This window comes from Oncorhynchus clarkii, chromosome 20 (genome assembly GCF_045791955.1).
Source record: "Oncorhynchus clarkii lewisi isolate Uvic-CL-2024 chromosome 20, UVic_Ocla_1.0, whole genome shotgun sequence".
NCBI classification, from domain to species: domain Eukaryota; kingdom Metazoa; phylum Chordata; class Actinopteri; order Salmoniformes; family Salmonidae; genus Oncorhynchus; species Oncorhynchus clarkii.
The window spans coordinates 14,700,633-14,715,188 of NC_092166.1; the positions used below are offsets into that span (position 1 = coordinate 14,700,633).

Below are 14,556 nucleotides of genomic sequence, written 5' to 3' on the forward strand. Positions count from 1 at the left end.
GAGTAGGTGTGTCCAGCCTTTTGACTGGTACTGTATAAAAAACATTTATTTTGTGCTGTGTCTAACAATGCAGAGAAAAAAAGCTGGTGAACAGGCTAACCCTATTATGGTTCTTCACCTCAACACAAACATCAAGTCAAAGACACAGAATGTCTCATGTTGCAGACTGTTTATGTGACAACACTACGTAGAGACACACTTATCAATCACACTATAAACTGGGAGCATGCTGACCAATAAAAAGTGGCACCAGATTCACAAGGAGCGATGCATCACATTTAGTGGGTTATGGATAGATCAGCTACTCTACAAGTTCTTCTGTCACAGTGATGATTTGAGGTTTATTTTTAGGGATCTAAACTCTAATAAAAAGGCATGGAAGCACACAGCAATGGGTTGTCACTTGACTAATTTCATAGTACAGTACATTTTGATACCATCTTTAAAAGGATCTCCATGGACCGGGTAGCAGTGCAGGCGACACACGGTTAAAGTTCAACTGCCTATGAGGTTAGCTGGTTTAAAACAGTCGGTCTTCCAAACCCTTCCAATACTTTATCTTTAATACTTTATCATTAAGTGCTTTAACATTAGCTCATGTATCTACTGTAACATAGGGATCATACCTTGACAACACTAAGTCAGCCGTCAAATGAGGCCGTGAGCTAAAATTTCCCAATGCTGTCCACAACCACTAGAATTGCTGGTGTTCACAAGGCATTAGTGTATACTTGCGAGCCCAGTAGGTTTAATGCATAGGGTGTACATGTGGTCCAAAACAAGACAACAAACACCACACTATGAAGGTGAATTAAAACAGTGCCAGACTACAGGAGGACATTAGATCATGGGGCGAGTCTCCGCCCACAGGAAGTGAGGTGCTATATGTCGTGGAGGACTTCCAGCACCGTGGAGATGGACCAGGCCTGTGATTCGCAGCTGAAGGGACAGTACTGGCCATTCTCATTGGTCAGCTCTGGCAGACCCTTCCAGCTAGACCTTAGAGGGTAAGAAGAGACATGGATGAAAGTTCAAAGAGTGTGTGTGTGTGCGCATGTGCAAATGTGTGTGTTAGTGTGTGTATTTACCTCTCCAGGTGGACATAATGCTGAGAGAGAATGCTCTTCACCAGGTACACTGTCTGTTCATAGGTCTCCTTCCCAAGCTTCTTGGCAAAATAGAGCTTTGCTCGCAGGAAGTACCCAATTGGCCATAGCCACTCCTAAAAAACAAACAAAAAGTCATTAAACCAATCAGATCAATTTAATACAACTTTATTTATACCCTCGGGAGCATTGACATAATAAAGTTAACAATAACTCCTAATTCAAGGTATAATACAACTCAATTCCTCAGTAAGGGACACTCACCGGTCCTTGGTGGTAGTTGAAACCTCTGGCCACGTTGTAGTTATCGTTGTCCAGGGCGTTGTCATAGACACCACAGTACACCATATCACTAGGGGAGAAATTAACTTGATGTCAGTATATGTGCCAGGAAAATAAGTATTGAAAATGAATCAGTTAATGAACAAGTATGAGTGGGGCCAGGAGTTTTTCTTGAACATATGACCTGAATAAGAAAAACTCAGGGCCCTAGGTTCTCCTGGTCAGGTCCCATGGTGATGAGGGATAATGAGGTCTCTTACTCTGGGTCCAACGTCTTCATTCCCAGAGGTCCTAGCAGCTTCTTCTCAGCAATTCCCAGGGCTTTCCAGGCTCTCTCCACAGTGAACAACTCCGGAGCCTCAAGGACAGAATAGAGAACACCATTCAGGTCAACTTATTAACCCATAAGAGTTATTGTGAAGTGAAAACGTCTAGAAGCAACAACAGCTCAGCCACGAAGTGGTAGGCCACACAAGTTCACAGAAACAAGACCGCCGAGTGCTGAGGCAGATAACGCGTAAAAATCATCTGTCCTCAGTTGCAACACTCACTACTGAGTTCCAAACTGCCTCTGGAAGCAACGTCAGCACAAGAACTGTTCATCGGGAGCTTCATGAAATGGGTTTCCATGGCCGAGTAGCCACACACAAGCTTTGCTGCCATTGGACTCTGGAGCAGTGGAAACGCGTTCTCTGGAGTGTGATCAAGCTTCACCATCTGGCAGTCCGACGGACTACCAATGACATTCTAGACGATTCTGTGCTTCCAACTTTGTGTAAGGCTCTTTCCCGTTTCAGCATGACAATGGCACCGTGCACAAAGCAAGGTTCATACGGAAATGATTTGTCGAGATCAGTGTGGAAGAACTTGACTGGCCTCAACAGAGCCCTGATCTGAGCCCCATCGAAAACCAACCTCATTAATGCTCGTGGTTGAATGGAAGTAAGTCCTCGCAGCAATGTTCCAACATCTAGTGAAAAGCCTTCCCAGAAGAGTGGAGGCTATTATAGCAGCAAAGGGGGGACCAATTCCAAATTGATCATAATGACTATTGTAGCTGGAAATGGCAGATTTTTTATGGAATATCTACATAGGCATACAGAGGCCCATTGTCAGCCCATTACCCTTTGCAATTATGTTAGCACAGCTGAAAACTATTGTACTAATTAAAGAAGCAATAAAGCTCGCCTTCTTTAGAAAAGTAGTGTATCTGGAGCGTCAGCATTTGTGGGTTCGATTACAGGCTCAAAATTGCTTCTGAGAAGTGAAGGCTATTCCATGCAAGAAATTGCCAAGAAACTGAAGATCTCGTACAACGCTGTGTACTACTCCCTTCACAGAACAGCACAAACTGGCTCTAACCAGAATAGAGAGAGAAGTGGAAGGCCCCAGTGCACAACTGAGCAAGAGGACAAGTGCATTAGTGTGTCTAGTTTAAGAAACCTGTTGGGGCTAGGGGGCAGTATTTTCACTTTTGGATGAAAGGCGTGCCCAGAGTAAACTGCCTCCGACTCTTTCCCAGATAGGAATATATGCATATTATTATTACTGGTGGATAGGAAACACTCTGAAGTTTCTAAAACTGTTTGAATTATGTCTGTGAGTATAACAGAACTCATATGACAGACAAAAACCTGAGAAGAAATCCAAACAGGAAGTGAGAACTCAATTTAGAAAATTGCCATTTGATGTCCATCTTAGATATGGATGAGCATGCACTTCCTAGGGCTTCCACAAGATGTCCCCGTCTTTAGATTCTGGTTGTATGATTCTACTATAAAAGGTGGGGCTCATAATAGCTCTTTGAGTGGGTGGTCTGGCAGAAAGCCTCGGTCTCATTGCGCGCGGTCACGAGAGTGTCCTCACGTTCCAATGCGTTTCTTCAGACAATTAAATTCTCCGGTTGGAACCTCATTGCTGATTAATGTTTAAAACATCCTAAATATGGATTACATACATCATTTGACTTGTTTCTACGACCTGTAACTGAACTTTGAGTTTTTGTCTGGAGGAATTGCTCGTGCTTTTTGAGGATTGAATGCTGGGCTGAACAAGCTAACAACAAGTGGCTAAATTATGGGCTTTTTGGAACTTTATGGAACAAATCAGTCATTTATTGTCGAACTGGGATTCCTGGAACTGCCTTCTGATGAAGATATTCAAAGGTAAGTGAATATTTAGTGTTTTTTGTAGCTTCTGTTGATGCCAAAATGGCGGCTATTTCTTTGGGTTCTGAGCGCCGTTCTCAGATGATTCTTTTTTCCGTAAAAATAAAATAAAATGTGACACAACGGTGGCATAGAGGATACGTTTATCTTTAATTCTGTGAATAGTGAATAACACATGCATCTTTTATCAATGTTTATTGTGAGTATTTCTGCAAAATCACTGGATGTTTTGGAATCAAAACATTACTGCACGTAACGCGCCAATGTAAACAGATTTTTAAAATATATATATGCACATTATCGAACAAAACACACAATACATGTATAACATGATGTCCTATGAGTGTCATCTGATGGAGATAATCAAAGGTTAGTGATTCATTTTATCTATATTTATGCTTTTGTGACTGTGAAAAATCGCTGTGTGTGTTTTTGAATTTGGTGGTCATCTAACATAAATATATGTTGTGTTTTCGCTGTAAAACATTTTTTTACATTTTTTTTTTTTTAAATCGGACACCATGGGTAGATTAACAAGATGTTTATCTTTCATTTGCTGTATTGGACTTGTTAATGTGTGAAAGTTAAATATTTCTAAATTATATTTTTTCAGCTGAATGGGATCCCTTTAGGGAACTCCTTGTGCCCCCTAGCCCTCAACTAGCAGCTTCATTAAATAGTACCCGCAAAACACCTGTCTCAACGGCAACAGTGAAGAGGCGACTCCGGGATGCTGGCCTTCTAGGCAGAGTTCTTCTGTCCAGTGTCTGTGTTTTTTTGCCCATCTTAATCTTTTATTTTTTATTGGCCAGTCTGAGCTATGGCTTTTTCTTTGCAACTCTGCCTAGCAGTGATGGTTGCTGATAAATGGGCCTCTGTACGTCTATGTAGATCAGTGGTTCTTAACCTTGTTGGAGGTACTGAACCCCACCAGTTTCATATGCGCATTCACCGAACCCTTCTTAATTGGAAAAATATAATGATTTTTTTCAAATTCAAAACAGGTATATATTTGACTGGTGCACAAAATGAACCGTGCATCAACATCACTGTGTTCAAAGAACAAAATCATCAAAATCTAAGTGCGTGGCAATTGCTTGCTTCAGTTCCGCGGGTACAGAAATGTCTTCGATTCCAGATACATTTTCGATCTTACTTACACAGTCGTCCAGCAGGGGAAAGTTTGCGAAGTTATTGTTCTCTGTCCGTCGTTTCCATAACGGTAGCCTTTTTTGAAAAGCCTTCAGGTTTTCCTCCGCTTCGATGATGTTGACTCCACCGCCCTGCATCTTTTGATTGAGAGCTGCGAAGATATCGGCCATGTACGCTAAAATGAGAATGAACTCAGAATTTTTGAAGCAATCTGCATGACAATGTTGGTGCTCTTGCAAAAACAGGGCTAATTCCACACGCACGGCAAAAACACGATTCAGCACCTGTCCCCGGGATAACCACTGAACGTTAGAATGGTACAGAAGTACCTCGAATTCAGAGCCCATTTCTTTACACAGCTCACTGAAGATGCAATGCCGCAGAGCACTAGTTCGCACATAGTTCACGCATTCCACTACAATTTTTAATACTTCTGCCAGTTTTGGAGGCAAGGTTTTTGTTGCCAACGCATGCCTGTGCAGAATACAATGCGTAACAATGATGTGTGGTGCATCGGCTTTCACTAGCGCACCAAAACCAGACTTTCTTCCCAGCATGACTGGAGCTCCGTCCGAACAAACTGCAGAAACCATATCCCACGAAAGATTGTTGTTTTTGAAGAAGTCATCCACAAGTTTCTTCACATCGGCTGCCTTAGTTGTTGTTGTAAGAGGCTTACAAAATACAAAATTGTCCTTTATCATGTCGTCTTTCAAATAGCGCACGAATACAGCAAGCTGGCTTAGATTGGAAACGTCTGTGGTCTCGTCCAGTTGAAGGCTGAATTTTGCCGGGCTTGAAATCAGATCTGCAACTACTTGAGCCAAGATGTCGTTGCTCATGTCCTCTATTCTGTCGCTGATGGTGTCATTTGAAAGAGGAATTTGGGATAACTTAACTTCAGCCTCTTTTCCCAGCATGATATTCGCCATCTTCAACACAGCTGGTTTTATGAGTGTTTCACCAATGGTGTGTGGTTTGCCCTGCTTTGCGATCAGGTAAGCAACTTCGTACGATGCTGTGAGGATCGGTTTGTTGATGGGTACAAAGCCGAGAACAGGCAGAGTAGCCTTTTCATCGAATCTGGCTCTCTTCACCTTGAATTCAGCGAGCGTTGTGTTCTTGTATTTTCCATCTCCATGCAGCTTAAGGAAGTGTTCTCTTAGTTTTGCCGGTGCTAGACTAGAATTGCTCAACTTGGCATTGCAAATCATGCAGTTAGGACACTGACTCCCATCACGTTCCGTTATACATGTGAATCCATATTGTACATATTCGTCCGACCACTTTCTTTTTTTGCTCGACATAGTAAGTATGAAGGGATTAAAATATTAAGAAAGAAATCACAAGACGTCCCATCACGACAGTCACAAGTCGACTACTGAGCGCACCAAATTCCCTGCAGCACAGATAGGCTAAGCGATGTAGCGTGATCACCTGCAGCCATGATGGCCAAGCGGAGCGTGTCCTCACGAATCATATGAATCGGATGTGTGTCTTGACCTCCGCCGAAACCCTGAGACTGACTCACCGAACCCCTGGGGTTCGATCGAACCCAGGTTAAGAACCACTGATGTAGATATTCCATAAAAAAATCTGCCGTTTACAGCTACAATAGTAATTTACAACATCAACAATGTCTACACTGAAAAATTTGCTTTTCTTTCAAAAACAAGGACATGTCTAAGTGACCCCAAACTTTTGAACGGTAGTGTATATGGGCTAAGGACCAGGGTTGGTGTCAATTCCATTTCAATTCAGTCAAAGCTGGAAGTAAACTGAAATTCCAATGCTTCTCTATGAGAAAAAACATGCAAAGGATTGAAGGAACGGGGCATGGGCTGATGCCACACTGATGGCAACTCACCACCACCATGGCAATGCAAAAGTTGGGCCTGAGCTGGTAGTCACACCAGGGGCTGGAGGCTCCGTGGCTGTCCTTGTAGATGCCTCTCTTGTGGACCAGGTCGGGGTGCTTCTCGTTGGGGTCCTTCTCGTCGTGGGACACATAGAAGTTCCTCTCAAAGTTGGCCAGGATCTTATGGTTCCACTCCTCATAGGAAACCTTCACCTCCTTACCTGCAAGGGAAAACAATCATATAATAAAACATGTTTCATTATGTCTTATTAGTGAAACAATTGTCTCTGAGGGAGGGACATTGCACATGTATGTTTGCATACATGTCAATGTGTGTGTATGCCAGCACTGCTGGTGCATGTGTGTGTGTGTGTGTGTGTGTGTGTGTGTGTGTGTGTGTCCAGGCAGCACTCACCATCCCGGTGTATTTTCATGGAGCTGTGGGGGAACAGGCCCTTCTTATGGAGCTCCACCAGCCAGCGCACCGCAGACTTACTGAGGCCCACAATCTCCACCGCTGACCCATCTCTGGAGACACACAACCAGGGAGACAAGTCACATCAAATCAATTTAATATGCATTATTACATCTTTACAAACTTCAGGAGAAGCAGGAAAGACACCCAACTAAACATACACTGGCTTTTCCCTAGTTTGGTTGAATTGTATTGTTTTGTAGGTTTAAAGGCCCAGAGCAGTCAAAAGCTTGTTTTTCCTGTATTTTATATACTATATTTCCACACCATGAGGTTGGAATAATACTGTGAAATTGTGAAAATGATGGTAATGCCTTTTTACAGTAAGAGCTGTTTGAAAAGACCGGCTGAAATTTCAGCCTGTTTAGGTGGGATGGAATTTTGGCCTGCCTGGTAAATTAGTAAATAGACCAATAAGAAAGACCGTTCCAAACCTCTCAGCCAAAAACAGCTTGTTTTCAGTTGTCCCCTCCCTACTCAGACAACTCCCAGACAGTCCTAGCAAAATTCTTGTTTGAGAAATTACTCTTTGCTAAGAAGCCATTTTTAGTTTAATTTTGACCATTTTAATTCAATCACATTAAGGTGATTAAATGTTACCCAGAAATGATTTGATATTGAGATAAAAACAGCTGAATTGGATCTTTGAGAAATAGGGGTAAAGTGGATAGAGTCTTACCTGGGTGTTGCAGGCATGCCCTTGTTGCGAGCTTTGTCACTCTCTCCCATTTTGTCCATCCATGTTCCGCAGTTGAAGCGGTTGCCACCGTAAACAAAGCCAGTATCACGGTGCACTTTGGCCACAACATTGAAGCCTGGGAGCAAGTAGAATAATAACAATATACCATATTTGCTGAAGCAAGACAACAAGACAATGTGCACCTCATAACAAAAACCTTAAAGACCAAAAAGAGCCACTTGAAGGGAATAACAGGTGGCCCAGAGTTTTTCCTCGTCAGGTAACTTGGTCAGTAAAAACTCCTGGTACTACTTATTAACTCAAAGTGTGACCGAAACGAGAGGTGACTAGACTGGCAAACTCACCCTCATCCTTCATGTGCATGTCGATCTTTGGTCCTGCGTTGCGCTCTCTGAAGTCGATACCCTGCATGTGACGTTGCATGGCCTCGTGGATGACATCACACAAGGGCTGTGTGAGCAGGGACTGAAACACACAAGGATCAAGTTAGACTGTACCTGATGTACAGAGCCTTTAGACATTTTTCACACCCCTTGACTTTTCCACATTTTGTTGTGTTACAGCCTGAATTTGATTAAATTGAAATTTTGTGACACTGGCCTACTTTTTATTTATTTATTTATTTCACCTTTATTTAACCAGGTAGGCAAGTTGAGAACAAGTTCTCATTTACAATTGCGACCTGGCCAAGATAAAGCAAAGCAGTTCGACACATACAACGACACAGAGTTACACATGGAGTAAAACAAACATACAGTCAATAATACAGTATAAACAAGTCTATATACGATGTGAGCAAATGAGGTGAGATAAGGGAGGTAAAGGCAAAAAGGCCATGGTGGCAAAGTAGATACAATATAGCAAGTAAAACACTGGAATGGTAGATTTGCAATGGGAGAATGTGCAAAGTAGAAATACAAATAATGGGGGTGCAAAGGAGCAAAATAAATAAATAAATTAAATACAGTAGGGAAAGAGGTAGTTGTTTGGGCTAAATTATAGGTGGGCTATGTACAGGTGCAGTAATCTGTGAGCTGCTCTGACAGTTGGTGCTTAAAGCTAGTGAGGGAGATAAGTGTTTCCAGTTTCAGAGATTTTTGTAGTTCGTTCCAGTCATTGGCAGCAGAGAACTGGAAGGAGAGGCGGCCAAAGAAAGAATTGGTTTTGGGGGTGACTAGAGAGATATACCTGCTGGAGCGTGTGCTACAGGTGGGAGATGCAATGGTGACCAGCGAGCTGAGATAAGGGGGGTCTTTACCTAGCAGGGTCTTGTAGATGACATGGAGCCAGTGGGTTTGGCGACGAGTATGAAGCGAGGGCCAGCCAACGAGAGCGTAGAGGTCGCAATGGTGGGTAGTATATGGGGCTTTGGTGACAAAACGGATTGCACTGTGATAGACTGCATCCAATTTGTTGAGTAGGGTATTGGAGGCTATTTTGTAAATGACATCGCCAAAGTCGAGGATTGGTAGGATGGTCAGTTTTACAAGGGTATGTTTGGCAGCATGAGTGAAGGATGCTTTGTTGCGAAATAGGAAGCCAATTCTAGATTTAACTTTGGATTGGAGATGTTTGATATGGGTCTGGAAGGAGAGTTTACAGTCTAACCAGACACCTAAGTATTTGTAGTTGTCCACGTATTCTAAGTCGGAGCCGTCCAGAGTAGTAATGTTGGACAGGCGGGTAGGTACAGGTAGCGATCGGTTGAAGAGCATGCATTTAGTTTTACTTGTATTTAAGAGCAATTGAAGGCCACGGAAGGAGAGTTGTATGGCATTGAAGCTTGCCTGGAGGGTTGTTAACACAGTGTCCAAAGAAGGGCCAGAAGTATACAGAATGGTGTCGTCTGCGTAGAGGTGGATCAGAGACTCACCAGCAGCAAGAGCGACCTCATTGATGTATACAGAGAAGAGAGTCGGTCCAAGAATTGAACCCTGTGGCACCCCCATAGAGACTGCCAGAGGTCCGGACAGCAGACCCTCCGATTTGACACACTGAACTCTATCAGAGAAGTAGTTGGTGAACCAGGCGAGGCAATCATTTGAGAAACCAAGGCTGTCGAGTCTGCCGATGAGGATGTGGTGATTGACAGAGTCGAAAACCTTGGCCAGATTAATGAATACGGCTGCACAGTAATGTTTCTTATCGATGACGGTTAAGATATCATTTAGGACCTTGAGCGTGGCTGAGGTGCACCCATGACCAGCTCTGAAACCAGATTGCATAGCAGAGAAGGTATGGTGAGATTCGAAATGGTCGGTAATCTGTTTGTTGACTTGGCTTTCGAAGACCTTAGAAAGGCATGGTAGGATAGATATAGGTCTGTAGCAGTTTGGGTCAAGAGTGTCACCCCCTTTGAAGAGGGGGATGACCGCAGCTGCACACAATACCCCATAGTGTCAATGTGGAAATGTTTGCAATAAGTATTCACACCTTTGTTATGGCAAGTGATAAGTTCAAGTTCAAGAGTAAACATTTTCTTAACAAATCACATAAGTTGCATAGACATTGTTGAATGACTGCCTCATCCCTGTACCCCACTGGTCTCTCAGTTGAATTTCAAACAGAGTCAACCACAAAGACCAGGGAGGTTTTCCAGTGCCTCAAAAACAAGGGCACTTATTGGTAGATGAGTAAAAATAAAAAAGCATACATTAAAAATATATCCCGTTGAGCATGGTGAAGTTATTCATTCATTGTTTATTTTTATTGAACCTTTAATTACACTTTGGATGGTGTATTAATACACCCAGTCACTACAAAGATACAGGTGTCCTTCCTAATTCAGTTGCCGAAGAGGAAGGAAACCGCTCAGGGATTTCACCATGAGGCCAATGGTGAAATTAAAACAGTTACAGAGTTTAATGGCTATGATAGGAGAAAACTGAGGAAGGTTCAACACTGTAGTTACTCCACAATACTAACCTAAGCAATAGAGTGAAAAGGAAGCCTTTACAGAATAAACATATTCCAAAACACGCATCCTATTTGCAACAATGAAAGTAATACTGCAAAAAATGTGGCAAAGCAATTCACTTTTTGTCCTGAATACAAAGTGTTATATCTGCAGCATATCCAACACAACACATGACTGAATACAACTCTCCATATTTTCAAGCATAGTGGTGGGGTTTTGTAGGATAAGAAAGAAACGGAATGGAGCTAAGCACAGGCAAAATCCTAGAGGAATACCTGGTTCACCAGGGAAACCTGGCTTTCCCACAGACACTTTCAGCAGGACAATAACATAAAACACAAGGCCAAATCTACACTAGAGATGCTTACCAAGAAGACTGACTATCCCTAAACGTCTGAGTTACAGTTTTAACTTAAATCTACATGAAAACCTATGGCAAGACCTGAAAATGGTTGTCTAGCAATGATCAACAACCAATTTGACAGAGCTTGAAGAATTTCAAAAAATAATAAATGGGAAAATGTTGCACAATCCAGATGAGGAAAGCGAGACTTTTTCTTTTTTACCCCTTTTCCCCCACCATTTCATGGTATCCAATTGGAAGTTACAGTCTTGTCTCATCGATGCAACTCCCGTACAGACTCGGGAGAGTCGAAGGTCGAGAGCCGTGCATCCTCCGAAACACAACCCAACCAAGCCGCATCGCTTCCCACTTAACCAGGAAGCCAGCCGCACCAATGTGTCAGAGGAAACACAGTGCACCTGGCCACAGTGTCAGCGTGCACTGCGCCTGGCCCGTCACAGGAGTCGCTAGTGCGCGATGGGACAAGGACATCCCTGCCGACCAAACCCTGCCCTATCCTGGACGACGCTGGGCCAATTGTGTGCCACACCATGGGTCTCCTGGTCGCGGCCGGCTGCGACAGAGCCTGGACTCGAACCCAGAATCTCTAGTGGCACAGCTAGCACTGCGATGCAGTGCCTTAGACCACAGCGACACTCGGGAGGCCGGAAAGCGTTTAGAGACTTAATCGCTGCCAAAGGTGCTTATACAAATGTGTCATTGTACACTGATGAGTCATGTTATGTTCTTTTAAATCCACAATTTGGATCAGTCCACAGCCTCAGAGGATCTAAATCATTTCCCTAACCTCTGGATTACAACCTAATTAAGTATTGGATCACAATTTCTTTTACATTACCATGTAGTTTACCAATAAAATGGTCTGACGGTGAAGTGGACATAATAGGTATTCATATCCCGAAATAAATAAATGTACTTGTTCACTGACAGGGATGTAAACAAATTTGTGCACAAAATTTGAGAGAAATAAGCCCCTTGTGCATATTGAACATTTCAGCGACCTTTTATTTCAGCTCCTGAAACATCGGACCATGTTGCGTTTATATTTTTGTTCAGTATATAATTGCAGCATTTCCACAAAAATGGAAGAGGAAAGTGGAAAGGGGAGGAGGTAAGGAACTTGTCTGTCGGCCCTAGATTAAAAAACAAAACTGGTTAAAGAAAATTGTGATAAATAAAGAAGTATACAAGTTTAATTTAAGGACCCAAAAAATGACAGCTGTGCCATACAGATTGCAAAACAGTTGGAAAGAGATTTTCGATGTACCGATTCCATGGCACATGGTTAATGAACTGATACACAAAAAATGTTGAGTTTTTTCATTAGATTTTGGTGCAAAGAGACAGAATCATTAGATCACTTGTTTTGGTACTGCCCATATGTAGCTTGTTTTCAGTCACAGGTTCAGGAACGGCTGAAGAATTACAACATTTATCTGGAGCCAATTCTGCAAACAGCACTGCTGTGTGATATGAAAACTCCTAGTCAATTGATCAATAATGATACTCTTAGCAAAACATTTGATCTTTAATTTACAATCTGTAGAATCTTTGAGAATAGAAAGGTTCAGAACCTTCGTGAAACATCATAGCACAATTGAAAAATACTGTATATAGCAAATAGAATATTTAACAAAAAATATATGGGGGATTGAAAATGATGCAGATAATTACATTGATAGAAGTTACAATCTATTTGCAATATTAAAGCTCGTCTACACCCCAAAAATCTATTGACTCAGGGGTGTGAATACTTATGTAAATTAGATATTTCTATATTTCATTTTCAATAAATTAGCTACAATTTCTAAAAACATGTTTTCACTTTGTCATTATTGGGTATTATGTGCAGATGGCTGAGAGAAAAACATTTTTTCAATCAATTTTTAATTCAAGCAGTAACATCAAAATATGGAATAAGTCTAGGGGTAAGACTACTTTCTGAAGGCACTGTATGTGTGTGTGGACCTGTATGTGTTTATGGATGTGTGTGTCAGAAAGGGAGAGAGATGGAGTGTGTGTGTGTGTGTGTGTGTGTGTGTTTATGAATATGTGTGTCTATACTTGTGCATGTGAGAGTGTGTGGGTGACAAAGAGAGATAGATGGAGAGTGTATGTGTGTGTTTATGCATGTGTGTTCGTGTCTGATGTGTACACGTGGGTGTGTGTGTGAGAGAGAGAGGGATGTGTGTGTATGCGTAATGTGTATGTATAGATATGACCTACCGGAGTGCCAGAGACCTGGGGCTCAGAGTCGTCACGGGGGTACATCCTGACCACAGGGCAGCGGAGGATGGCGATGCCCTCGGGCACCAAGGTACAGTAGTCCTGGATGCACTGCAGCCACCACCACACGGCATCACGGCAGTTGAAGCGGGCACAGATGCCCTCGCCCAACAGGTTGGGGATAAGACCGTGTCTCAGGGTGCCTGCAAATGCCAGGATGATGTTTCTGTAGGAAAAAGAGACATTCAATGAATATATCAACTGTACTCCAGTGTAATATCCAGTGGTGGAAAAAGTACCCAATTGTCATAAAAAAAGTAAAGATACCTTTAATAGAAAATGACTCAAGCGAAAATCACCCAGTAAAATACTACTTTAGTAAAAGTCTAAAAGTATTTGGTTTTAAAAATACTTAAGTATCAAAAGTAAATGGAATTGCTAAAAGATATTTAAGTATTCAAATTAAAAGTATAAATCATTTTAAATGTCTTATATTAAGCAAACCTGACGCCATCATTTTCTTTCTTGTTTTTTAAATTTATGGATAGCCACGGGCACAGACAGAATTTACAAACAATCATGTGTTTAGTGAGTTCTTCAGATCAGATGCAGTAGGGATGACAAGGGATATTATCTTGATAAGTGTGTGAATTTTACAATTTTCCTGTCCTTCTAAACATTCAAAATGGAACGAATACTTATGGATGTCAGGGAAAATATATGCAGGAAAAATAACATTATTTCTTGAAGAATGTAGTGAAGTAAAAGTTGTCAAAAACATTGATAGTAAAGTACAGATACCCTCAAAAAACTACTTAAGTAGTACTCTAAAATATTTTCACTTAAATACTTTACACCACTGGTTATATATTTTCTAATAGCTAAGAAGTTCAATTAGGATACTACTACAGAACAGTCAGAATACACACCTAGCCTCCAGGTGACGACCAGTGACCAGCATGAGTCCACGCAGAGCAATGAAGGTGTCTCGGCCCCAGCAGCGGAAGATTCCAGAGGAGAAGTGAGGCAGACCTGTGAAACAGGAAGGCAGAGATGAATAAAGGAAGAAGACGTGCAAATGCAGCTGAAATTCTAACACCAATTCTCAAAACGGTACCGAGATACAAATAGGACTTTGTCAGCTGACAGCTACTGGATTGGACTGAAGCTTGTAGAATTGTGTCAGCTTAAAAATACCTAGCGACTGACCACAATAGACCATTTTGCTGACCAACAATAGACTTAAACACCACTTATTGGTTTCGTGAATATCAACAGAGAAGAATTATGGTTATTAGGTTGGCATCC

The 14,556-nt window shown here is 42.0% G+C and overlaps 1 protein-coding gene across 10 annotated transcripts in view; it reads right to left on the bottom strand.

The window, feature by feature from the left end:
• Positions 1-152: 152 nt before the first annotated feature.
• Positions 153-14,556, bottom strand: part of LOC139375980 (amylo-alpha-1, 6-glucosidase, 4-alpha-glucanotransferase a) — a 34,257-nt gene continuing 19,853 nt past the window's right edge. For all 10 annotated transcript variants that reach the window (XM_071117977.1, XM_071117981.1, XM_071117974.1 and 7 more), the window contains exons 25-34: positions 14,178-14,280; positions 13,249-13,474; positions 8,086-8,206; positions 7,721-7,856; positions 6,982-7,094; positions 6,576-6,787; positions 1,649-1,746; positions 1,371-1,458; positions 1,089-1,222; positions 153-999 (exon numbers count right to left, since the gene is read on the bottom strand). In XM_071117977.1, the coding sequence (XP_070974078.1) occupies positions 882-999; positions 1,089-1,222; positions 1,371-1,458; positions 1,649-1,746; positions 6,576-6,787; positions 6,982-7,094; positions 7,721-7,856; positions 8,086-8,206; positions 13,249-13,474; positions 14,178-14,280 (1,349 nt within the window). In that variant the 3' untranslated portion in view covers positions 153-881. The remainder of the gene's footprint in view (positions 1,000-1,088; positions 1,223-1,370; positions 1,459-1,648; positions 1,747-6,575; positions 6,788-6,981; positions 7,095-7,720; positions 7,857-8,085; positions 8,207-13,248; positions 13,475-14,177; positions 14,281-14,556) is intronic.